This window comes from Toxotes jaculatrix, chromosome 19 (assembly GCF_017976425.1).
Source record: "Toxotes jaculatrix isolate fToxJac2 chromosome 19, fToxJac2.pri, whole genome shotgun sequence".
NCBI classification, from domain to species: Eukaryota; Metazoa; Chordata; class Actinopteri; family Toxotidae; genus Toxotes; species Toxotes jaculatrix.
Window position 1 is genome coordinate 5,706,940 of NC_054412.1, and position 26,053 is coordinate 5,732,992.

The 26,053-nt window shown below is 40.3% G+C and overlaps 1 protein-coding gene across 1 annotated transcript in view; it reads right to left on the reverse strand.

The window, feature by feature from the left end:
- LOC121199566 (disks large-associated protein 2-like) overlaps positions 1 to 26,053 on the reverse strand; it is an 82,008-nt gene that overhangs the window by 37,788 nt on the left and 18,167 nt on the right. Inside the window, exon 2 of the mRNA XM_041064376.1 lies at positions 893 to 2,049. Coding sequence (XP_040920310.1) covers positions 893 to 2,049 — 1,157 coding nt within the window. The remainder of the gene's footprint in view (positions 1 to 892; positions 2,050 to 26,053) is intronic.

The window sequence follows — 26,053 nt, forward strand, 5'->3', positions numbered from 1 at the left end:
CTACAACAGCTCCAGCTGAACAGAATATATATTTTTTGTTACAAGCCTGTGTTTTTTCTACGTTGAAGTCTGATGGTGCAGGTAGCTGTTTATTCTCAGCGTTTTCCACCGTGAGGTAATTCACTCAATAGATCCCTACGTCTTAATAGACAATAGCTCCCTGAGGTCACTACACAGAAGGGAATCCTGGTTAAATATATTGGCTTCTCAGACTCATGGACACTGTAATTGCCCTCAAGAGAGTAACCGAAAGAAAGGTGGAATCTGAAAAGGCCTCCCTCGCAGGACTTATAATCAATATATCAATCAGTGCATTTGATTTAGATGGGCCTCTATGGGGATGAGTGGATATTGATCTCAATTATTGTTTGTTGTATTTTCAGATAGGTGATGGTCAGAGTTTCATGTATTTACTGTTTTTTGTTAGCCCTTTATAAAGAGATAGATATTCAGCAATGACAAGGATTCCAGTAAACAGCTTGTGAGGCTGCATATTTTAACATAAGAACAAACATCAGCACCATCCCTGTATGTTAAAGTTGTACTGACAGTTAAGAGCATAAAATAACTAAAATTCCAAGGTCCATCTTTCAATTCTCAAACTGCTACAAAATAAACAACTTACAGCAACGCTTTTGATCAGGGATATTCCAATTTATAGTAAATATAACAGACTGACACACACCAACAGGTGATCCCTCTCAAAAGAAATTAAAAATAATAATTACAAACTCAATTCTAACACCAAAATCCTAATTTAATGTGAAATCCATAACCAGTATTCAAGTATGGTGACACATACCAGCAGTTGCATACACACATAAACAGGCATTTGTTAATCTTTTAATGTATAATAGAGTTTAAAACATAAACAAAGTAAACTACCACTCACCTGCAGGTAGTGACATGTCCGCGATGAAGGCTTGAGGTCCATGTGCATCATGGGTTTCTCTAGATTAAGCGATGACTTCCTATAGGCCTCCTTGGCCTGGCTGACTGTCAGTGTCGACCAGGAGCTCCTCTTCATGAATTTGCCCTCGGGAGCCATGGCCATGCTCTCACAGGCCGAGCACTTGACATCATTGTTACTTTTAGAGGTCTTGAGAGACAGGTCTCCAAAGTGGTGGCTGTGCATGGGATCTGGGTAACAGTGGCTGACATGCTCCCCGTGGTGGCGCGACATGACACTGGGCGTGCGGTAGGTGCTGTCACTATCCAGATTGTCGTCAGAGCTCCACCAGCCGCCAGAGCGGTGCTTGCGTTCTTTGCTCTTGCTCCTCTTGCTACCATGTTTAGTGGAGTGGTGGCCATGATGGTGATAACCCCCTGCTCCTCCTCCACCTCCTACAATATCACCTTTTGTGCCATTCATCTTGGATGATCCCTCCAGGGAGTGAGACTTGGTGAAGAGCTTCTGGACAGAATGAACAAGGTGTCTGATGCGGCCCGGACTCTCGCTGCGTTGCTCAGTGGTGGTGGAGGTGCGCTGGTACTGTAATGTGTGGAAGCCGTCGCGGTGTAGTGGCAGTTGTTTCTCAAACTGGTCTAGTAGGTTAGCAGGAAGGCGGTTGCTCTTGGTGCCGGCGTGGTGGGAGGAAGCAGCCGCCGCGGCTGCAGCTGCAGCAACAGCTGGGGAAGTGGCAGAGGCTGTGATGGCAGCACAGTCGTCCCGTGTCGCTGAGTCATAATATTGAGAGCTGTAGTGCATTCTGGGGAAGGTGCTGCTGGAGATGTGGTCAGATGCAGCAGCTGGGGCCATCATGACAGGGGACATCATCATGCAGTCAGAGTGGATGGAACTGCGCGGTGAGTAGCGGTGGTGGAAGTCCATGGGGCAGCTTTCTGTGGGGCTGAGCAGATAGGAGTGGCGGGAGTCAGAGCCATGGTGAGCATGGAGGTCATGGACGTGGGGGTCGTAGTCCAAGCCATGGGGTAAAGGGATTTGGTGCTGGGAACGGCTGCCCGATAAGCCCTTCATGTTCCTGGCCGGAGGGAGGCGTCTGCCTTCATTGAACTTTCGAGACGGGGACCAAGGTGAAAATTTCTGGTCTGTTACAGAGATAGGGGAAGAAAGAAGAAAATAAAGACATAAGAAACGAATGAGTCAGAACAGTCTGAACAAACATGGGGAGTTATTCTGTTTATAGCCCAAAGCCCCATAATTTGAAATTGCTATTGTGGTTCTCCTTACAAGTAACAACATGACAGATAAATACTCCCGTGGGATACTCTTTGCATTCATCCCACATTCTCAGTGACAAGAAATCTCTTTATCTCAGAGACACTGACATTTTTTGTGCATGTACATGTGAGTGTATGTAAATATTTCATCCTCCCACTTTATGCTGTTTCCAGCATAGAATCCACCAAGGGACCAATAATTCAAGTGAACACGCCTGCAAAGAGGAGACCATGTTAAATCAGAAGTTATTTGAGTATCACAGCACACATGGATGTGTAATGATTTCTAACCAAGGATGACAGTTCTTAATTACAGAACTATGAAGTTAACCTAAGTTTTTAAATTCCGTATTGAAATGTGGGTTAACCTGCAGTATAAATTCATATATTATATATTCCCCTTTGAAAGCAAGACTTCATTGCTTTAATTCATCCAATATATTTCTCCATTGGAGCACCATATTCCTTAACATATCCAACAGCAATCTTGTAAGTAATAGGAAGCTGATTCTCTCAACAAATTGAGTGAACTCCTCTGGAATCTGTGATAAAAGTATTATTATATAAAAAAAGTTATTTCTCAAGCCCTGCGGTGGTACACCAGTTGTTATTAGCTATATGCCTAATTATTTTGAGAAGAGCTGTGCACATCACTGGGCGGTGATCGCAAAGAGCAACAAATTTTGCTCATCTTCAAAGAGACTTCTAGATGAGAAAATTGAATAGCTTTTGTACGAGGGGTTAAAAAGTTCAGCATAACCTCCAAAATCCTTTTGACTTGCCAGTCTCTGGAATGTGCTTAATGGTGAATGCTACTCAGGCTCCCGTGACATTTTCTCTATTATGTTCATACTGTACAGTGCTGAAACAATATGGGCTCATAGTTTAGTTAAGCCAAACATTTATTATACTCAACCGTAACCACTAAAAATAAGATATGTTAAAATGCATGCACTGATCAGGGCAGTTCTCTTCCATTCATTCCACTCATCATGATATTAAGATTTATTTCTTATTGTGTAGCCTGTAAGCATGGAGACTGTATAGTTTTACAGAGTGGGAGTAGAGTTGTCCAATTTCTCTGATTAATACGGTGGGGACTATAAATGAAAAATGAAAAATAGACACTTCCAACTGCACTTCCAGTGACAAAGCTTTGAGGACAAAGTGTCTGCAGGAAACATGGGAGTTTTATAATTAATATCTGAGAGACACTGTGAATCAATAGGATCAGTTCTGTGTGTCTGCAGCTGGTGATATCCTATTGATAGTGTTCTGAAACTTGAATTAAAGCAAAATTTCCAATTTCTGCTTTCAAGTTTCATTTCTAGATTTACTGACATTTATATTTCAGATATTTGTGACTTTAACCAGAGAAAACAGACAGAACAAAAAAATGTACCAAAATGAGCGGTGTTATTAAAAGCATCTGTCGGCACTGCCTTGCTTTGTGCATGACAGTTACAGCCTACAGTATGTAATGAAAGCTGCAAGGTAAACAGGGAAACATTGTCGGAGCACTTCTGGAGTGTCTGTCGTTCCCCTGTAATTAACTACTTTAAGTTCTCTTCAGCAGGAAACCCCAGTCTGGAACGGTACACATCGTCTTACATAACGTTTGGGATCTGTGATCTCACACACAATTTCAAAGGAGCCAGAAATAAAATGCACAGTTGTCATGGCAACTACAGCTGAAAACCAAGGAACTGTAATAGGATTTTCAAGGTTGTTTGGGGTGGATCCTGGTCTCAAAAACAGGGGAAAAGAGACACATACAGTATGTGATATGTTACAGACACTTGAGCTTGACTTGCCATATGTACTACTTAATTAGGTGCGCCATTACAAATTGCACCACATTTTGTATTTCAGATGAATGATGAATTTAAGCATCAGCTTGGAGACACAGAATGAACCCAAACCTAACTGCAAGTTTGATTTTCACTTAAGCTATGTCTTGTAATATGGCTGTCAGGATTTAAATGTCTCTCACCCGGTGATATTTCAGCACAAACTCCCTTTGAAATTAGTACAGGTTAAATTCTACCATCAGTGGGATGTGTTGTGTTGCAGGTTTTTACCAACAGCTTTCTTAGAACATCACTGAGGAGATGTTTTCATTTGATTTATGTCCTTGTCTTGCTCTGAATTTTGTCTTAACTACAGTAGAAGACATTAAACTCACTATTATTCATTAGAGAGTATAATAAGCTATATTATGTGATTTTTTTTCACATTTAATTTTTGTCTTTATTGTAGCAGAGCTCTATGTTTTTGGCGAAGCGGTAGATGTAGTGTTGTGGAGCTTGATTGTAATAATCACTGTAATAATCCTATGTTCCTCTCTTTATCTCATTCGCACCATCATAGCTCTCTATTGTCTCCCTAAGTCCTCTCTCACTATCTCTCTAATTTACCACATTGAAGGAGATGATATCGGCCGGTTGCTGAGGCAACAAAATGTCTCAAATTAAAGCTTAGAGTAGTAACGAATGCACAGAGAGACAGCGTGTGTGTACATACATACATTTTCCATGTTCTGTTATGTACAATATAATGTAGTCCAGACATGTACCATTCACCAGAACAGGACCTGCTCCCTACATACACTGATGCAGTGCACACTGATGGTGTCAATCCCCTGTTCTACCACCCATCCCAAAGGTGTTCAGGCCTCAGATTTCTTGGCTGACAGGGGTGGAACCCTGTCTGAGACGCTTTTCTGCTCACCACAGTTGTAAAGAGTTGTTATCTGAGTTACTGTAGCCTTCCTGTCAGCTCCGACCAATCTGGCCATTGTCCCTTGACCTCTGTCATTGACAAGGCGTTTCTGCTGTCCGCGGATCTGCCGCTTGGCACCATTGTGAGTAAATTCTAGGGGCTGTGGTGCTTGAAAATCCCAAGAGATACTCACACCAGCCCATCTGATGATTGGCTGACTGGATAATTTGTTAAATAAGCAGGTTTACCAGGTTTACAGGTGTTCCCATTAAAGTGCTTGGTGAGCGTCAGTTGCATTTACCGGAACAGCTGAGCATCCATCAACATATTGTTTAAATGCAGTTTCGCTTCCACGGTGAGACTTGAACTAATTAAAAAATTAATCCCATTGCTCATAGTAAACAAGAAAATAAATGGAGCTCGCGTGTGGTACTTTTAAACGACCAACCATAACATTTTATGCTTTATCATTTTGGATTATCTGGTTGGCTGAAGCTGTGTAATTTTGATAATTCACAGACATTACAGACATCATCTAGATAATGGTCCTTACATCTCAATGCCTGTCTGAGACCTATTCTTTTTTTTCTCTCAAGACAAAATAATAATCTGTTTTTCCTCCCTGTAAAGGTGAGGGTTGGGGTAGTATTAGATGTTACAGGAGGCTTGAAATTGGTTGGTCCAGCGACTCTATACACACAGCCCTCCTCTTCAGCAGTTTCCTCTGAATGCCCCGCTCCGTAGTCCAGCCCCCATCCCTGCTGCCATCTTTGCTTTTCTATCTCCATTAATCTCACAAACAGCCAGTAGTCACAGTATAACAGAAGCTTTTTCACACCATTCTCTGACCTGATACACCTTTAAACTTTGATCTTAGCCTTGCCCAAGCAAAGAGCATTTACAGTACATAGCTGTTTAATCAGACCTTATATCTACATTGCATCTGCTTGGGCTAAACTACACTTGGCCCAGCTGGCTCGATTGGCAGTTTCATCTAAATAACATGGCCCGCTATGTTGTCCAGCCACCATCACTGTTTATCTACTTAAACTAGGCTTTCAAGTAGCTACTAATTAGCAGCCACTCTGTATGAGGAACATTTCCATGCATGAGTCATATCCCTGTAATTGTCTTCTTTTTCCAAAGGAAAAAAAAACTGAGAAGAAAGAAAAGAAAATCTCTGCAGTCTAATTCAGTTGAGTAGCCCTGAAATAAAAACATTACCACCTTTTTGTGAAGCATGTTCAGATTTCAGAAAGTTTCAGAGGTGATGATGCAACAGCACAGTAAGTTCTAAGGCTGCAGTTAATAAGGATTTAGTTGGCGCTATATAGTACAGATGTTCAAGTTACAATGTCAGTCCTCAGTTTATACCAGTCGGAATCCCACAAATTCAGTAACGCTACATGGCAACATCAAATACGCATTTAGAAGACACAAAACATCTGTTTGCTCCCACAGAGTGGTGTCTGTATCACTGAGCCTGATCTGCATTTTCTCTCTACAATCACCCCAGGATTCTGATTATATAAACTCTCTTGAGGTGGTTTGATTGCCCCATAATCACCTGTTTAGAGACTAATCTTTCAACCCAGATTGGTCTCTCCAGCTATCAACCAATTCATTTCAAGTAGAGCCAATTTGACATAAATCGTTTTCCAGAGAGGGACAGAAAGAAGAAAATAAACTACTAAGGAGGTACTAAAATGTTTTTACTTAATCAATCAATCAATCAATTAATCAATCATTAAGCAGAGATTACTTTACCATTACCCCTCCTTACATCCGCAGGTACATCCAGCCACTCCGGGCTTATATACTTTGAATTATTCAAATATCAGTGTTTTTTTTTTTTTTTGTTTTGTTTTTTTAAACAAATTGACCTCATGACACAGTCTTGAAAACTAATACAACTTAGTTAACATCAAGGCTAAAAATCAATCATCACTTTTCTCACCAACAGTCAAAAAAATCTGGAGGGAGCTAAATATAGCGAAAGGTGAGCCCATCCAAGATACTTTTGCAGGTGTTTAATCAACGACTCAAAGTCAAGGCACAAACCATACAAAGGATTCATATACTGTCCTAATAGCACTCAAAGAAATGAGCGCCACCTTTCAATGGCAACATCCCCAGCACTTCTGGATAACTTTATCCTCTGGGAGCATTTTTGTCCCCAAGTTGCATGTGAGTGAGTCTGAGAAGAGCTGACAGCTCCCCTGTTTCTGTATTGTAAAACAAAAATGTACACCATAAAATAAAATGCTGAGGTTAAACTCAAGACTCATGTCAAGCTACTCTTCATGTTCAATGTTTGTGAACTGAAGTGGCCTGAAGGATATTTCCCAGCAGAGCAAGAGGCCAGTGACACCTGCCACCAGTCCATAGTGAGGACGTAAAGGTGGTGCAGGCAGGTTATGGAAGTCCATATCATATAACAACTTGGTGTTGTCTGCCAACACAAACAAACACCGACTGTCTGCCTGAGCAGGCTCGTGTCATCCAATATTTGCAACAGACTGCTCTGCAACTTTTTTCTAATACATAGTGGCCAGTGCACTGTTCTCTATGTGCGGGGGAGGTGACATCAAGGCAGGGGATGCCGGCAGGCTCAACAAACTGGTAGGGAAAAAAAAGCTAGCTGTGTCATAGGGCTGAGTCTGGATAGCCTGCAGGCAGCAGCAGAAGAGAGGATGAGTTCTCAGCTCTATCTTGGACATTACCACCTACTCTCTGCACAATGGGCTGATGCAACTATGGAGCACCTTTAGCCTGCAGCTCATCTGCCTGAGGTGAACTGTGGAGTGTTTCAAGTGCTGATTCGAGCAGACTTCTATGTGGCCACACAACTCTTACTCCTGATTCTACAGCAACTCCAGTTTCAGGCCCAAGGAGAGTGTTGAAGCCTGGTTGCCAGAAAAATCCAGAAATTTATCTTGCCTGGACTAATTTGCACATCTGCCTCACTTGGCATAATCTGCATTTCTCACACCACCAGCACACGTTTTTATATTAGTTTTTTTTTACTTGTCTCCTCTTTGTCAGCCAGTAGTTTTTAACACATTTCTGCACTGATTCTATTTGTAAATCTGCAGGAGGGCCTGTTCAAACCCTGGAAGAGTAAGTTGAGACAGGAGCAACCACACAGTGGCCAACAGATAGTGTTACTTGGCAGCTCCCCGATGCAAGACAGCGCATTTCTGGAAAAAAGAAGTTGTGCTTGGATAAATAGAGTTTCAAAAAGCTTAGCGTGCACATTTGTACATGTGCATCTACTGACAATATAATCTGATTAACTCGTGTTATGAGAGGGGAGCTAAAACCAGAAAGGAAGGAAAAAAGAGAACATGTGGAGAGGGAGAAATTGATGGACTTCAGTGGGGGGAGCATTAAGACTTTTGAGAAAAGCAAGCAAGCTTGTTTCCATTTTAGGGTGAAGGAAAAATTTCAGAAGATTACATTTACAGTTGAGAAGATTACATGCAGCCATGGTGTGAATGTAAATCGCACAGTGCAAGTTGATATATTGTGGGCAAAAATGAAAGATTTTACAAAACATTTTTAGTAAGGTAAAAATCAATGTTGTGTCTGGCATTATGAAGAAAAATTGTTTTTAGTTGTCATGATTGATTGTGTTTTCTCTACAGTAGGACACTAGGTTCTGAAAATCCAAATACTCCCCCTTGGCTCTGTAAGAGCTCACACTGAAAGTGCATGAAACATTGATGAGAGCTTTCCTGTATCAGAGCTTACGCAACAGCTATTGTGGTGCATAATCAACAGACTATTTCCTCTCTGCCTTAAATGTGCTTCTGTCAGCACCTGATGCAGCCTGTAAAACATTTTTTTTTCCCTGACAAAGACGCCACACTCTGATGGGGTAGAGATTCAGGCCAGCGCAGAAGAGAAAAAAAAAGAAAAGAGAGACAGGGGAAAGCCTCTCTGCTTGCTCTGCTCTCTGGGAAACTAGTGTGCTGCTGGCTGCTAGGTTTAAGCTCTGCTGCTATGCTACAGTCAGCGCCTGGCCAGCATTTCCCAAGATGGTTGCATAACTTAGAATAAATGAGGCCTTCCTCCTCCACACCAATGCACAGCTAGCTAATGCCACAGGGGAGAACAGAGCAACAGGCAGCCAAACTGTAGAGCATGAATCACACTGTTGAAAAATAACATCCTTGAGATAATTTATTGATCGGAGTTGAGCAAAAACATCCGTTCTTAATCAATCGTTATTACTCGCCCAGATTTTTCCCTTGACTTGACCTCTGAATCAAAGACTGACCTCCGATGTTTGGTGAGGAAAAACAAGCCACCATTCACTTGGGAAAAAAAAAACAACCCAGATTAAATCAAATCAACCCAGTTATATTGTCATAATTCACATTGGATCTGTCTAAACAGTCTTTACAATGGTACTGGAGGGTAAATAAGCGAGCTGATGTGAATATCTTTAGCAGGCACTGCCAGTATTTATCAACCTCATTCTCTCACAAGCTTGCGACTGTAACCAAGCAAAGTGCTCCTGTGTCACCAACGATGACTGAATTAGAGAAGAATGAAGGTTCTTCAGGTTGGTTTATTAAATAAACTAACCTTCAATGGCAAAGTGAATACAACAATGTAGAAGAGAGACACAGACGCAGTGTCGTATTAACATAGTTGGCTACTTCTATCATTGGTTTTATTCAAGTTAAGCTGTTTACATGTACTTTTCATAGCCTGTGATTTGATCTCCCTTTTGCCATTAAAGAAATTAGCAGAAGATTCCTGTCTACCTGAGGTGTCCTGCCCACAGCTAGAACAAGCAGCCAAAAAGAAATCATGAAAGCATTCAGCAACCCCTTCTTTTTTGACAAAATAAAAGGATTCATTCATTTTCTTTGCACACTAATTGCTGGTAAGGGTCACTGGAATCTGGAGCTTTCCCAGCATTTGCTGGATGGGAGGCAGGCAGATAATTTTGGACAGGTTTCCTGTACATTGATACATTTGCTCACTGACATTCAGACCTGTAGTCAGTGAGTCTGTGGACAGTGGGAGGAAACTGTCTCGAAGACTGAACTGATGAAGCCTCTTCAGTGAGTGTCTGAACTAAAACGGAAAGGCTCGGCTGTGAGAGCTTGGCCACAACACATTGTTTATTTATACTATTTGCAGTTGCTACTTCTTCATCCTCTCATGTTGGACTGAGGGCAGACTGGACACTTTAGTGACTCACCATCGCCTCTTGAGGTACAAAGTGGAATTACGAGATGGGACAAGCCAGGGCTAGCTGATTAGCATACTAACTTCAGTTGTCTCCACAATTCGTAGACGTCTTTGACGTAACATCAGAACTTCACATTCTGCTGATAATCTTTGTTAATTTTTGATGTTTTACACTAAAATATTTGCCCCTCTAATGGTAACTTGTTTTGCTCATAGACACAGAGACATCAGTGAACATTATGTAAGTGGAAAAAGTGTTTAGACCTTGCAACTGAGACAAAATCATATGCAATTGGAAGTAGCTTTGCAGTAGAGGCTGCATTTCACCTTTTGATATCCGCCCACTCCCACCCACTGCTGCTGCTCTCTCCTCGGTAGGCAGACACTGGCTGATGTTCGGGTGATGCCACACCCTAGACACAGGCTCAGTCTCTTCTCTACGCCCTTCAACGGAAGAAAATGCCAAATAGGGAGCTTACAGTCCATCACTGTTCACTGTGCAGCAGCCTGTAAAACCTCCCACACTACTCTGATTTAACACAAGGGATAAGGTAGAGCTGAAACATACCCTTCCCTCAGGGTTTATATGTAATTCTACATACTTGTATATAGAATAAGAACAAAATTATTAGCTTGGGTCTGAAATACGTAAGGAGGGCATTCATGATTTTAGGTCAAATGCACTGACAATACTCCTGTTTAAGTCAGTTCCACTTTATGTCTACTTTAAGTATAGCACATTGAGGCAGCCATGTGAGATGACCAGAAATTATATAATCCCTTCTAAATGTAATATGCCCCTTTTCATCAAGTACTTCCCCATGTTTCAGGCAACATACAAAAATATATCACTGCTGATGACAGAATATGGGGACGGGCGCTAAAACCCAGGTGTGGGAGACTTAAGTTTGGCATCTTGCCTTTCCTCATTCAAGTCTTCGAACAACTGTTGACACATCACCATGGAAACTGCTCATATGTACAGTATTTAGCCTTTGCAGAACTCTCACTTTGTGCAGCTTGTGTGAGATTGAATGTTGAGACATCTGGTACACTTTAGCCATCTTGGTTGCGTAGGATGTTTAAGCCTCTGCCCACAAAGCTTTTACCTCAACATATTGCTTTGGAATTTATGACCACATGGAGAACATTGCCTTATTCTGCATTTGCTGTGTTGCATATTTATACCAAGTATTTAACAGTTTGTGTGTTAGGAAAATGGAAATGGTCTCAGTAAGACCTACACAAAAGTTTAAAATTCAATAGCTGTAATTTGCAATGTACTGACATCTCTTTTAAGTATGCAGAATGCATCTATGCAGCCTTTTTTGTCATAACAGTGAATAAATGTACCATGATAATCAGTATGTAGTAATGTAACACAGTGTCTTTCTAAAATGTGTAGAAAGTATTATTAGCCTGTAATTAATACTGTTAACTAATACTACTTAGTCGGACTGACAGTAATAATGTTTTCCTGACAATGCAATACATTGTGCTGTTGATCTCCAGTTATTACATTAAAGGTGGTGTAATAGCTTTCCTGCACAGAAAGAGAGAAAAATATAAAAAGAAGAGAAATCACATTAAGGGAAAGCTCATCCCAAATGCATTGTGCTATTTGATGTTTTTTTTTCTTTTTTAGGATGAGTAGAAGCAGAAGCAGAATGAAAAATAAGCTTCCTCTGAAAAATGTCCCGATAACCGCACCTCATGTCTGCAACAACTGCAATATTAAAGCACAAGACAGCCCTTCATCCTCACAGATGTTTAATTCAGAATGCCTGCTCTGACCAGATACTTTGTCGGGCTTCATTGCAGCGATAGAACGGTAATACTCTTACAATATATCTCACACATACACCTTGAATTAGAAGCGTCTGTTAAAGTGATATACAGTATGTTAAAAAGCATCAGCATGGTGCAGCTCACTGTGGCCTGGAGTGAGTGCATCTGCAGAAAAACACACTACCGCTTGTGTGTTACATTTTGGCTTTTACAGCCACAAGCAAGGACGAAAGTGAAACAACCCCTGCTCCCCTCTTTAATCTCTTCACATTTATTCCAGCAGAAATAGCATCACTGTCATCCAGTCTTCCCACACAGGCACAGTGAGACAAAGTGACACTAAAACAATTATTGTTGTCATCATTATCTCTGTAAAATAAATAAGTTAATCTGTTATACTGCAATTTTTTTATGATATCAGCAACTTACTGATAAGCTTTCTCCAGTCTTAGTTTTTTGGGTTTTTTTTCTCGCTGTAATGAAGACAGCTTTTCTCACTAAACACAGGCTTTAATGGCTAATGCATAGGGGGCATAATACACAGGAGGGTATTTAAATGGAAGCTGTATGCAGCATTGATTAGAGGGCTTTCTTAAAACACCTTAGATATTAGTGCTGTGAGAGTAACAGAGAGACTATATGTACACAATAATTTCTTTTCTTTTTTTGGCAACAACCATGTCTTGAACACTGAAAATACTGTTAGGCTATTGGTTTAATAGACGGTTTAATTAAGAAGTAGCTATACACAGTGTTCAAAATAAAATTTCAACTTTTTTCTTTCTTTTCATTGATTGTTTGCTCATGTAGGGCTGCAACTTATTATTGTTTTCAACAGTTACTCAATTACACTTGATTAATTGATTAATCTTTTGGTCTATAAAATATTAAATGCTCCATTTTACAAAGCCCACGGGGATGTCTTCATGTTGTTTTTTTTGTCCAACCAAAAGTCCAATTCTCAGATATTTGAAAAAAACCTCCTGTCCAGCTTTGCTCAGCTGGACAGTCTAATGTTTGGCATTTTTTGCTTGAAAAATGACTTTGCTGATTAATTTAATTTTAAAATCGTTGCAAATGAAATCAACTAATCATTTTAGCTTTACACTCATACCTTATTTCTGTCACAAAGACAAATGTGTATATTATATCTAGTGAAGTCAGAGTGAGCAGCCATTTAATGCCGTAACTGTAGTTCCAGGAGCTGTATTTGTTTTTGTTTTCTTTTTGTTTGTTTTTTCGCTGTCCACAAATAAGCAGTTCATCTTCAGGAACCTCCTTGTCAAGTAAAGACTATAACCTCTCTCAGTGTTTAGGTCTAACAGTTTGCCTTTTTTGATCCATGTCTAAATCATCTTTATCCTGTAAATGTATTCAGCCATGTAGCTCATTAGGATTTCCATGTTATCGTTCCACGTTGGCTGTAGGTGATGTGCCATAGAAAGTGTATATTTTAATGGCCTTTTTGTTACATGCTCCTTTGCGAGGCGTCCAGGTAGTAGTAAAAGCCTAACACTTTGAGGAGAAAGATGGATGATGCAAATTGAAAAATGTTTTTCTTCTTTCCCCGCTGCCAACATGTTCTGTCACGGTGTTGGAGAGGGTTTCCACGTGTGGGAATTCAGAGGTGCACCACTCTCTTAATTAGGCTGTTTTGTCATGTACCGCTCCATCTGTCTTGAGCCTACTGCAGCAGAGAGCGAGAGAAAGGGAGAGAGAGAGAAGGGATGAAGGGTTGGGTGGGGGATCACTCCTCCTTCAATACCTGTACTGCCTGCACCAGATTGTGTAGCAGCCAGTGTGAAAAGTTGCGCTTTAATGATAGCTAACCAAATGTGATGCACATGAAATATGGAGGACAGGCTGTCCTCCTGATGGCTGTGCACATAACAGATTAAAAGATCCCGCATGTTGCTCAAGCAGATGCAGAGAGAAACTGTGAGAGGGGTCTTACAATAAGCTGCATAAAGAAGGTAATACTTGGCAGAGAGCCTAAACAGAAGGATTGCCTCACCCGGCAATGCTTTTTAAGGTAAACAGTAGAAAAGGAGGCTATTGAAATTCCAAATCAATACCTAAAAGGAAAGCCTGTTTACAGAATTACAGGAGAGTAAGATTAGTGTCTGCAGTTACTGTATAACCATAACTTCCAGTGTTTAAACTAGTATATACTGTACAGAGGAGATGGATTGTTGGGAGAAATATACTCTGTTGTGATTGTGCACGCCTGCGAAGCTTGTAGGACTACACAAGTATCATAAATTTAAAAAAAAAAAGTGTACAATTTGTGCATTCACACTAGCAGGCAGGCTTTAGTTAAACTGCTTAGTTCTTATTAGTGTAAATTGTTCAGAATAAAGATTTACAGTCAGGTCATTGAGGTGGCAGCAGGGTGTAGTTGACATGTCCAGGCCAGGTCACACCATTTGTCTAACACTCAAGAGATAGTAGGATAAAGGCTTGTTGCTGTGGCAACCACCTGTCTAGCGACACAGGGATGAAAGGCTGTTCTGTGAAGCCTAACAGAGGAACAATTTTGATTAATTAAAAGCATGAACTGGGTATGCTAACATGAGTTAACAGTTCAAAGCTACACTGTAAGAGCAATCTTGATTTATTCTTTACTTTATTTTTATTTCTATTAATAGTTTGTCAGGGAACAGGTCCCACTATTCAGGAGAAAAACTGTCAAGTTAGGCTAATTTTCATCTTCTGACTAAATGTGTTGTCGTCTGTACATCATACACAGTATCAGAGCTTATCGAGCATATTGTAACATCTTGGGAATCCCGTGTCTCATTAGGCAACAGTTTCTTGTCATTGTATGAAAAACTCTTGTCAGTTGTCTTATTTTGTCCTTATTTTAACCTTAATTTGTTTCATGTTTGTGTTCTAGCTCAAATAATATAGCAGCCGTCAGGATGGGGATTTCATAAGAACAGAAACTGGTAAGAAGAATCTGAATGTGATTCAGAATTTTTAAAAAAAATCAGAACAGATTCCCAACCCCCCAAAAAACTCAGCTCTTTATTTCTTTTAATGCTTGAACAACCTGACATGCTCATCTTACAATATCTCAGCGCTCTCCTCTGTGAGACAAAGCAGTGTTGTGCTGCGCCGCTGCGCCGCTCCATCTGTCACTCTGGTGATAGTTCAGACTGTCAGAGAGCTGGCTGAGGGAAACCTGCAACCATCAGGTTCCAGGATTCATTACTGACGCTGTGCTGTGACCTTCATAGTGAGTGTACTGTACCTTGATGTATATGAAGTCAAACACATGCATATGCACAGACTCGAACACAAACACTCCAGCAGACATGGCACATTTGTTCTGTTGGTGTTTCCCTGTCAGAAGAGGTGAAGAAGTCAGGATCTAGACAACTGTATAGGTTAAAGCTCACCTGGATCACGGACTATAGAACAACACCTAGTGGTGGCTCCATCTGCCACCAGTACCTCATTTTTTCCATTTTTAATGTGTGTCCTGAAAGATAATGTGTGGGGATTAGGGTTATTTACAATATATATTGCATTTTCTATGATCTGTATTAATAGGTAGATTTTTAGGCTTAGCAGTGAGTGTGTTCGTCTGTTGATTGACATCTCTGGAAGGGTTCGAGAGCCTTATTTGATTGTTGTCTGATTGTTGATTGTTCCACCTCAGCTCCCCCTTGTTTCCTAAATTTCCTGCTGCAAGAGGTACCCAAAACAGTCCCGGTTCATCACAACCTAAAACCCAGGCGCTAAAATAAAAACCAGGATCACAGATGTTACACTTTAGTCTCTCAGCACTGCATAAACAATATCAGCTCCAGGACTTTTGATGCCAACTGTGATAAGCTGCAAGAAAATGTATTGTTCTGTGTTGTTGTTGTCTTTTAATTTATTTAATATTTTAAATTATTCACATATCCATTCATGGATTTGTTAATTCATTGTTTCACATTTACCGTGGGGTTGAAATATGAGCTTAATAGGTGCATTCCTTCTCCTATTTATTTTACAGTAAAGTCTCTTAATGACCTAAAGGCAGTGTTACTTTATACCAGGTATCTCTGCTTCTACTTTATAGCTAAATAAGCATGTCAGTTTCTGCAGTCTTTAGTACCATTGTGCACAGCCTGCCAGTAGAAAATCTCATTTATTGATTGGCAGTGCCATCTTAAGACAGGCTGGAGGATAAATATGCATTCTCTGTATGAGGCTGAGCTCATGCAGTGATTGAATTTACCTGGGATCTATATAAAAATGCAGGCTACAGTCCAAGGCACACTTGAAATAGGTAACTGAGGTCATGTCCATCAACAGTATGATGCTGAAGTTTGATTTTGTTTTTCGAGACATGTTCAAGAGTCACAAACTGTCACAAAGTCCAAATCCAGTCTCAAGTTTTCATTTAGCCTCAAAATCTCCTTAAATGTGAGAATTTCTCTGCAAATTTAACTGCAGATTAATTACATCCTACTTAGTCTTTAATGAGGGTTAATGAGGGTGTAGAAGAACTTCAGTTATAATGGCAAGTTGCAAACCTCAGTGCCCATCTCTTCTATTATGTAAATGATAATGTCCTTAATAGCTGAAGTCTCAACCTGCCAGTGGCAAGAGACAAATACTGAAATACTGTAAATCCAATCTGGACTTTCTTCCTCCGACTCCAGCAGCACCTGCATGACTGTTTAAAACTGGTGCCTTTAAATCTTCAGCTCTGTCCATTCCACTTGGAGGAGCAGACAGCTGTTAACAGCTCTGAGAGGTCCCTACACAGTACATTTTAATGTCTACCACCCTGATGTAAAAGACTAGGGTAAATGACTCATACTGTAACTACAGAGAATTTTACCAAATAGCTTTCAAAAAATGTCTTTCTTTCTTGTGTTGGACACCTCCTTTTATATGTCAAACTCATCTTATAGTTTTGGTTTTTGTTTTATTTACAGATAATTTCTTACAGCTAATAACAAACATATTTACAAGCACTAACAACAACATGACAAAATTTAATTTTGGCAAAGAAAAGAGAACCTATCCAAAATGTATTCACACAGTCTGAAATTACACAGTCTGTCATTTTATGGTCATCAAACCCCAAATTAAAGCTTTAACTTAAGTCTGCAGTCAAAAATAAAATACACTACTGCCTGCATTTCACATGACACGTGAAAATGACAGAGGAGAAAGAAATTGCATGTTAAATACAAATAATCACTGCTATTACTAAGATTATGATTTACAAGTTACTTAGGTCTAAAAGGGATTTAAGTGACCAGTAATCTATGTATGGTCACAAAACCCCTTATGTACGACGGTTGTATTGTTCTATGCAAATAGGATATTATTTAGACAGAGTAACATGAGACTTATTTCAAAAATCCTGCATAAGGCTACTTATCTACTGCAGGACTCCAGAGTGCTGATGGCTGCCAGAATGTGAAGGATTTTTCTTGCCTTTCTTGTATGGGGCTGATTTTTACACAATTTCCCAGGGACTCTATAACCAGGAAGGAAGCCTTGAGCTTCTCCACTGATTAGGTTCCATTACCTCTAATTAATCTAGAGGGTATATTGTCTTTCCGCTCAACTAAGTCACATATTCTTATGACAGCATTAGAATGGACCAAAATGTTAATTCATTTTCTTTCTCTCTTGAACAGATTCGTTTTGTGTGTGTATGTTTGTGTTTGGTGTGAGATGCTTCCAAAATGGTGCGGTAAATAGTACAATAAGAAAAGAAAAAATAATCAGGATGCAGTACAGCATCCATTATTGATTTTTTTTCATTGCAATCTCTTTCCAGTAAGCTTACAAAGGAATCCTGTAGATTATTTATTAGCATTGTCTATTTGTCATGACACTATTCCCATCTGTCTGAAATGAAAGTGTCAGGAATACCGCAGATGTGACAAATGCAAAGAAAAGCTTTTAGAGGGTTTTTCGCTCTCAGTTTGTTTGATCACAGTTTTCTGTTTTTTTGTCTGTGTTGACTTCTTAAGGCTGTGATGCAAGAGACTGGAAAAAAGATATATTTTTTTGTGAGTGGATGGGGGCTGTGGGGAGTTTTCAGGGAGAGGAGGGTTGAAACAACTCGTCTTGTTGAATTACAGGTGATGACAATGTGATGCTGCAGCTAAACTCCCGTGGTGTAATGCTGAGATGTTAGAGATGTCCCTTGGAAAACAGCTTCACCGCTGTGGTGCAGTGGAGTCAACAAGAGCAGGTCCTTGAGGACAAAGTCTTGGGGACAATGTTTTATTGTGGCATGAACTTCCTCTGTCACAGATTTGACTTGCTTCTCGCTCGGGCTTCCTTTTATTCAGCACTGTGCTATCCAATAATAGAAAGCACTTGATCATTGTGACTATTTAAATTAAAGCACTTATGCAAATTTTATTATTCATTAATGCATATATTAGGAAATATTTCTCTCAATATGCTCATTGTCACATTACACAATGGCAGTGATAATATGAACTCCTTATAACTATCCTATTGGATAAAGATGTTACAGTAGGATTCTTTATGTAAACATCACTTTCATTAATTAAGGAGCATGGAGCAAAGTATGTAAATCTCGGCTCACACAAGGCACAGCAGCTGACATTTTGCATTGCAAATAAGCATCCTGACTACAAATTTGTCAATTCTGATTTTAATTCTCATGCCCTTCTTATGAGTGATGCCCTCTCCACCACAGTGCCCTGACAGTTTTCTAATGGACAGGAGAGAGATGGTTGGCTTCTGCTAAGGGCCCGCGATTTTGGGCAAATGAAAGATGACACTTTCGAGAGAAACATGGTGAAATCTTTAGATGTCTGTCAGGAATGGTGATCCTAGAGCAATCACACTGTGAGACGAGTTCAACAACTGCCAATTCAGAGATTCGTCAACCAAAGAAAGCCTACATCAAAAATCACATTGTCAGAAATCAACCAAACACGTGTGTCAAGCTAGTGGAATGCCCCTGCTAAAAAAAATTATCCTCACCCTTTGCCTCTTTTTGGATTTGTGCTGAAATATATTTATTGTTTTGCAACATTTTCAAGCCATGAGAAATCGTATCTGTTTTTTGTTTGTTTTTATGTGCATCATAAAGCTGTATTTCAAAGGCCAGTTGTCCATCTGACATACCTCAAAATTGAAGACCGGTAGTTAACACAAAAATAACTTTTAAGATCACAAAAATCTCACAAACCAAGTGGTATCTAGCACTGGAACTGTTTTCTACCTATAAAGTAGATTACAAGCATGTATCTGAAGCAAAATGATGCCTGTCCACACAAAGGTCATGCCTGCAGCTGTGTAATTATATGTTTAAAAAAAAAAAAAAAAGAAAGAAAACCAAAGCCTGCCACAGGTACATTAGAGTAGCTGTAGATATAACCCTGGCAAGTCTCATTTCTCGTTCTTCATCAGATCTTTTGGCAAGTGCACCTTTAAATTCTTTCTCAGGTGTTACGGCATTTTCTTGTTCAATTATGATTGAAAATTATTTTAACTCCCCTGATGTGGCGTCGTCCCCACAATCTCACATGCTGACCTAAGTCAACGAGAGTCTCGTGTTCTGTTTAATTGACGCCATAGTGTGAGGTGAGAGATAGCTTAAGTAGAGAAATAAACAAACAACCTGTAAACTCGCTGATACAGTGCACATCAGGCACTGAGAGAAAACACAGCTTCCATATCTGAGACAATACCTAGGTTTGCTTTGGGCTGAAATGTTGTGTTTGCCACAATTATTGATTGTACCACAGGGAAAGTGATTTATCCGAATTACTCAAGGATGCTGGACATGGTGTGCATAAATAATGAGGCTGTGCAGCTGCCATTTAATTGGGTAAATCTCCTCTCTCTGCCTTTAAGACCCCATATACACTTATTCACAGACAAGTATCACTAACACTATTATTTCACACACAAGAACACACTTATGCTCTAAGAATGAGTGGCCACAGCCTATGTATGATAAGGAACTCTGGTTATAAAATAAGATGGCTGAAAAATGACAGAGACTGATGCCATACCTGCAGTGTGCAAATAATCCCCACAGGAAACAAAATGTAGAAAGATATGACAGTAAAGCCCCACAGACAGCCCAAAAGTCTAGACAATGACAAACTAAAGCACAAGGTTCTTTTCAGTTTCTTTCATTTTTTTAGATTAAAGAACCATTAATGGTTTCAGAATTGAGACAAATTAGTTCTCTCCAGTGGCAAACCCAGCTCCCTTGGTTCAAGTCCAGAAGATTCTCAATCTGTTCCCCCATAAATACCACACTACAATAAACAATGTCCATGCAAATGGTAAGTTTTACAGGTTATGACATGTAATAAGCTTCTGGAAACATGAAAAATTCTTTCACATATTGAATTTAATCCAGGTTTGTTTTCTTTCATGCCCTTTTAATTAACCCGCTGACTGATAACAATTATCACATATATCCTCATGTTCCCAAGCCTAAGTAAAATCCAATTAAACAAGCAACATTAGCTGACATATATTTTCTCATCTGTCAATAGATCCTAGTAACACACAGCATGAAATTCCACAAAAACCTCAGATTAAAGGATTCCCACATGTTGTCGTTCTCCCCCAGAAAAGAGACACACAACACAGTTGCACAGTCTTTCCATTATTTCAGTTGTTATTGTGCTTTTCCGCAATAAGATGGACATTTTCCTCTAAGAGAGTTGGGACAGATCCACAGTCTTATTAATTTGTTCTCATTTGGCTGTCTCACAGTTAGCACACTATGGAGACAGGCTGCTAATGAAAGTAAAAGCAGGATGTGGAGATAATTACAGTTACAGGCAGATCAGCTGCTGTTCTGAATCCATTACCATGTCATTTGGCTGTGATGTTGACTTCTTGCAAATTTTTCTCATGACAAATAATGAAGTTATCAATATGGCAGCCATATGTTTTCCACTGTGAGGATACTGTAGGTGCTCTCACTGTGATTACATAAAATACCATTTAACATTGACTGGTACAATACAATGAAAGTCTGTTCTATTTAGAACCAAAACTAAACAGTTTTCAGCGATGAGTTCAGGCTGAATGAATAAACAGGATTTACTGTGCTACTTTGATTTAAAAAAAAATAATAATAATAATTTGTGAATTATTTAATCCACTTTATCAAATACAAGATTGTTGTATTAAACTTGTACTGTATTGTATCATTTATTGTGTAGTGACACGTGCTTTGTCTTAAAAGAGGGACCTCAGCTTCCTGGATTCACAGTGTCAACTGTTACTTGCTTTTTGCAGATGTATCTTTCAGCGTATGGAAGTGAGCAAAAGTTTTAGGCACTAAAAGTAAATTAAGTATGCTTTTAAAAAGTTTGCCAAAAAAAAGCCTTAAAAATCCAGTGTCAGACAGGCAACACCTATCTTTTCATGTATATTCATGTTATTTGGAAGTCATTTTAGGGCGGCTGACAAAACCTACATAAGTCATTGTTTAGTCGCTTACAATGTCTGGATGTCAAAACTTCAGGGAGACGTACCATTCTGTTGTGTACTTTCTCCATAATTTAGAGATGAAACACTACACATCCCGTGTCTTTAACCTGCAGAGATTCCAACAGCCTCTTTAAAAAGGACAGTGCAAGCCAAGAAAACAAATGACCTTGTAGTTACACAGCATCCGTTTGATTTGACTTGACGTATACATTCCATTCTCAAACCAGCCTCAAGACATTATAGCCTATTGATCTGTAACAGTAAGTTTATCTGTATCTGTAACTGTGTGTAATTGCCTTCTGTACTTTCTGCTTCTTTCCTCTGCAACCAACGTGAAAAAGTTTGCAGGCTTCTTTGGGAGCACCAGGGCAGAGATGTTGGCTCAGGGATAGCACTGTGATGCTCCTCCTGCTGTTTGGTGAGAAACATAATGTATTCAGCATTCGAACACCCACAGCTTGAGTTCAAGGAACTTAGCCTTCACCGTGCCTTTTTTTGAATACGGGTATAAGGGTATCCTTCACAAAAAAATGCTAAGTGGTTGCCAGGCAACACCAGATATGTCAGTGGGAGACGGTTTGCAAGGTAGGGCTCACTTACAACTTTGCACTTATCCTGAGAGGAGAGCGAAGCACCCATAAATTAAGAGGAAAGTGAAACAGATAAAGATATAAATGCAGCTCAAAGTATATTAGAGCAATATATTACATCTTGCAAATACCGAATATATCCAGCAAAAAGAGCACATGTCCAGATCACTCATCTTGACAGATTATGCTGCTCCCCCTGATAATTAAGCCACATGCTGCTGCGGTGTTCACTGAGCTGTCTGGCACATTAATGAACCATAAGAAAATGCTAAATGCACCATAAAGGGTGACACAGACAGTTATGATCAAACACAGCTCACTGTACTTTGTATCTTCATTTATTCTTACAACTGCCTTTAACTTCGGCCAGCTACTTTTAATCCATGCACTCTGTCCTGGTATTCGGATTTGTCGGAAGAACAAGGCATCAAACAGCATCTTCTTTGGATTTGAAGTTTCAGATATGATTGCCTCTACCTCTAAGGACAAGGGAATGGCGTGCGTGTCTTTTTGGTCTCACTCTACCACAGGCCTCATCCTCAGCATTTTGAAAGTACAAGCCTGTCACAGCAGCAGCCCAGATAAAAACAAGTGTGATGACCTCGGCTGTCAGCTGAGCAGCCCCCCTCCCCAACACACACACACCCCACCCCCCTTGAGAAGGGAAAAATAGACAGTGTGCAAGCTCTGAGACAGCAGCAATGGACACTGGGATTTCACACAACACTATCAAAAGACCATAGATGTAATGCAGCTGTTTGCTAAGGTGCCATCTATTGTTTTTAAGGTGTTTCTGTTTTATTGGACAGTACAGTGAGGAGAAAAAAGGGAGATGAGAATTGCAAAGGAATGGCATGTAACTGTTTGTGTGGGCTTGGAGTATCAGTTCAGCAGTGTGTGTGTCTCTATTCATGGCAGTGCCAAAATAAACCTGAACTCTCTCCGTTTCTGCCGTATAAAATGTGCCTTTGGGCACTGTGTAATGAGATACTTTTACCCCAGGCAGTAAACAAACCAAAACACACACTCAGGGAAGTATGTACAGACTGTACATGTGACTAGAGGCCTGAATGCTAGAATACACTACCATACACATACAGGACTTTGCTCAAAAACAAAATTTCATCGTGATCAGAAACAGATGTCATCTTTCGAGGTGACATTCAGCCGTCTCATGACACCGTTTCTACCTTTTGAGAGGGAATCAAAAAAAAAAAAATCAGCCCCGTCTACACTGGATTTTTAACCACGCAGCCGTGAGTAAGTGACCACCATCGCAACGCAGCTACAATGGCTAATAATTCAAGCAAAAGCGACTCTCAAAGCAGTTTCATTATTCCTGTATTTAGGATGATGTATCACCTTTTCAGTGGTCGTTTCTGTTGAATCTCTGCTGTAATTAGCTTCCTTCCTCACCTCTGTTGTGCAAATGTGACTTGCCTTTATTGCTTGTGTCGAGCACAGGACAGTGTAGCTGAAGAGAATGGAAGCAGGGAGAGAGAGAGACTAGCCCAAGGAGCAATGTTCTGCTACTGGTGTCGCAATTCCCATTGGTCTAAGTAGGTAGAGGTAGCTAGATTAGTTAATATCCCTATAACGTGTCCATCTTTGAAAAACATTCAAGACTTAATTGCACCTCTACTGTGTGTCAAGGCAGAATGCATGCCTTGTGTGGCCAATTAGTTCAACCTATGTCAACACAATGTGATGTGAATCAATCAATCAGAGCCATGCTATGTGGTATTTTAAGAGCCACGCTGGGAGTAGAAGGGTAGCTTCCTGATTTTAAAATGCAGTTTAGCTTGTTTAACAATGGTGGCATTTTGCAATGAAGGGTTTCAGCTTTGGTGTGTGAGGAAAAGGAAAAATGGAAGTGTGACAGGTTCTACTTTTAGTTTGGAAACCAGCACAGCTCCTCCTTACATGACAGTGTCAGAAATGTCAGACTTTGCTGCTGTCGCACTGAAAATGGCTAAATTTTAAAAGTCTACCAGAGACCCAGAGGACTGAGCCATCAGCCATGCCTTTTCAACATCACAGCTTATCTCCTCCATCTCCTGTTCTCTGTGCCGCAATCTGCCTAATGAGGCAGAATCCACTTGACATGCATTTTTAGCAGCAGAAATGCATGATGATAGCCAATCTAGCAGCCAGATCTACAGTAGATGCAGCATAGGAGAGGCATCACTGACTCATCACGTAGTGTTTCTCCAGAACTAATGGACAGCTGGCAGCAAGAGTCCATGTCACAGACAGGCCCAGCCAGGCCGGCCTCTCCCCAAGGTCACAGCCAGTCTCTCAGAGTGCACTGGCACCAGAGCAGCAGATGGTGGTGAAATGATGGCCCATCATTACTCATCCAGGAGAGAAGATGGCTGTCCTTTGTCACAAAAAGCTTGTGGGGATTCTGCTGTTTGCTGCTCTTTTCACAGAAATTTTTCCATGACCAAATAGTCTTTTCGCTGCAGAGATGCTGGTGAAGGCGTTCAAAAGTCAAGGCTTTTCACAGTATGGAGTACACCACATTCACACTTTGAATATTTAGTAGTTCTAACTTGGGACAGAGGCCCAAACTAGCACTACAACTACCTATTGTTTTCATTATCAATTAGTCTTCCAATTATTTTCTCAATTAATTGTCTAGAGTGATGTCTTCAAATGTGTTGTTTTGTCAGACCAAAGCCTAAAACCCCAGGATATTCAGTCTGCCATGAAATCAATTTGAAAAGAGACCAGGTCCACCAAAAGGAAAACAAGTTTATGCCACATCAGTGTCACCTGTAAATTTCCAAAGAGTTTCCAAATTTCCCAAGGATTTCCAACTGTTCTCTGCAGGATTATTATGAATGCAGAGGTCAGTCTAGCATTGACATGACTGACCAGTCCAAAAATGTCACAGCAAATTTTCAAGTACTGTTATTTTTACAAATAGACCTCATATTCCAAATGTAGACAGTTAATTTCTCACCTAAAAAACATCATGGCGGAATTTAAATGGGATATTTGTCTAACCCAAGTCCACACAAGTCAGCTTCCTAAGCATCCTTGATTTCAGTTGAACTATATGTGAGTAAATGCAGAGCTCAATTCAGTACTCGGGTTTGTGACCGATGACTTTTAAGACCCATTTCTGTTACCATCCACCTCAGAATCCAAGACTCCTGCTAATAAACACGGCTATCAGATCATCTTCTTGTGTCTTAAAGGCACAAAAAGTTTCAGTGTTGTAAAGTCTTTATTGCTATAGCAACCAGCAGATTGAATTTTGCTCTGTTGAGCTAAAAACAGAATGGAGATGCACTTAATGCAGCACTGTTTCAGAAGCAGAGGCTTTGTTACCACCTCCCTCCCTAGTGCACACATACAGTACATGCACACACACACACCAATTCAAATATAGTGACTTGCATCTCAGCAGGCTGTTGGAGTTCCCTTTGAGTTCTCCTTCAGCCCTCCACTAGGGAACTAGAGGAACGAGAGGAATACCGAAGAGGAGGTGTCTGAAGTGTCAGTGAGTCTGTTGCTAGTGCAGATTTTGCATCCTCAAATCACTGATTTTATTTTCATAGATGAGGCATAACAAGTTTAGGCAACGACACCCTGGGGTGCGTTAAAGAAGATGATATAATGAGAAAATCTAATTTTTGAACAGGGCAGACAGTGAGTGGGTTTCTATACTTGTGCAGTTGTAATGTGTTTAAGTTAAAATCATTTCCATACTGCCACCTAAAGTGAACAGCAGCTATCCCAAAACACTTTTGTTGTGATTGACGCAAACAGTCCCGAGGGTCTTAGTGACAGAGACAGCAAGACCTGGCTGAGTGTTTTCTCTACTGTCTCCCTGTATCTAGGCAACAGCAAACCACCACGATTATTACATCATCTGGCAGAGTGGGCCTCCCATGTATTAATCTCAAAGCAACACTTAGCTGAGCTTAGTGAGCGGTGAGCGAGAGCAAAGAGTGCTTTACATGTAGAGAGGGAAGGATGGAGAACAGGGCAGAGGGTTGTAGCATGAGGAAAGTGTGTGTGTGTGTGTGTACAGTGCAGTGTAGTGATGGACACTGTATTTCTCCGATGCTTTATGACCTCTAAGGGGACCA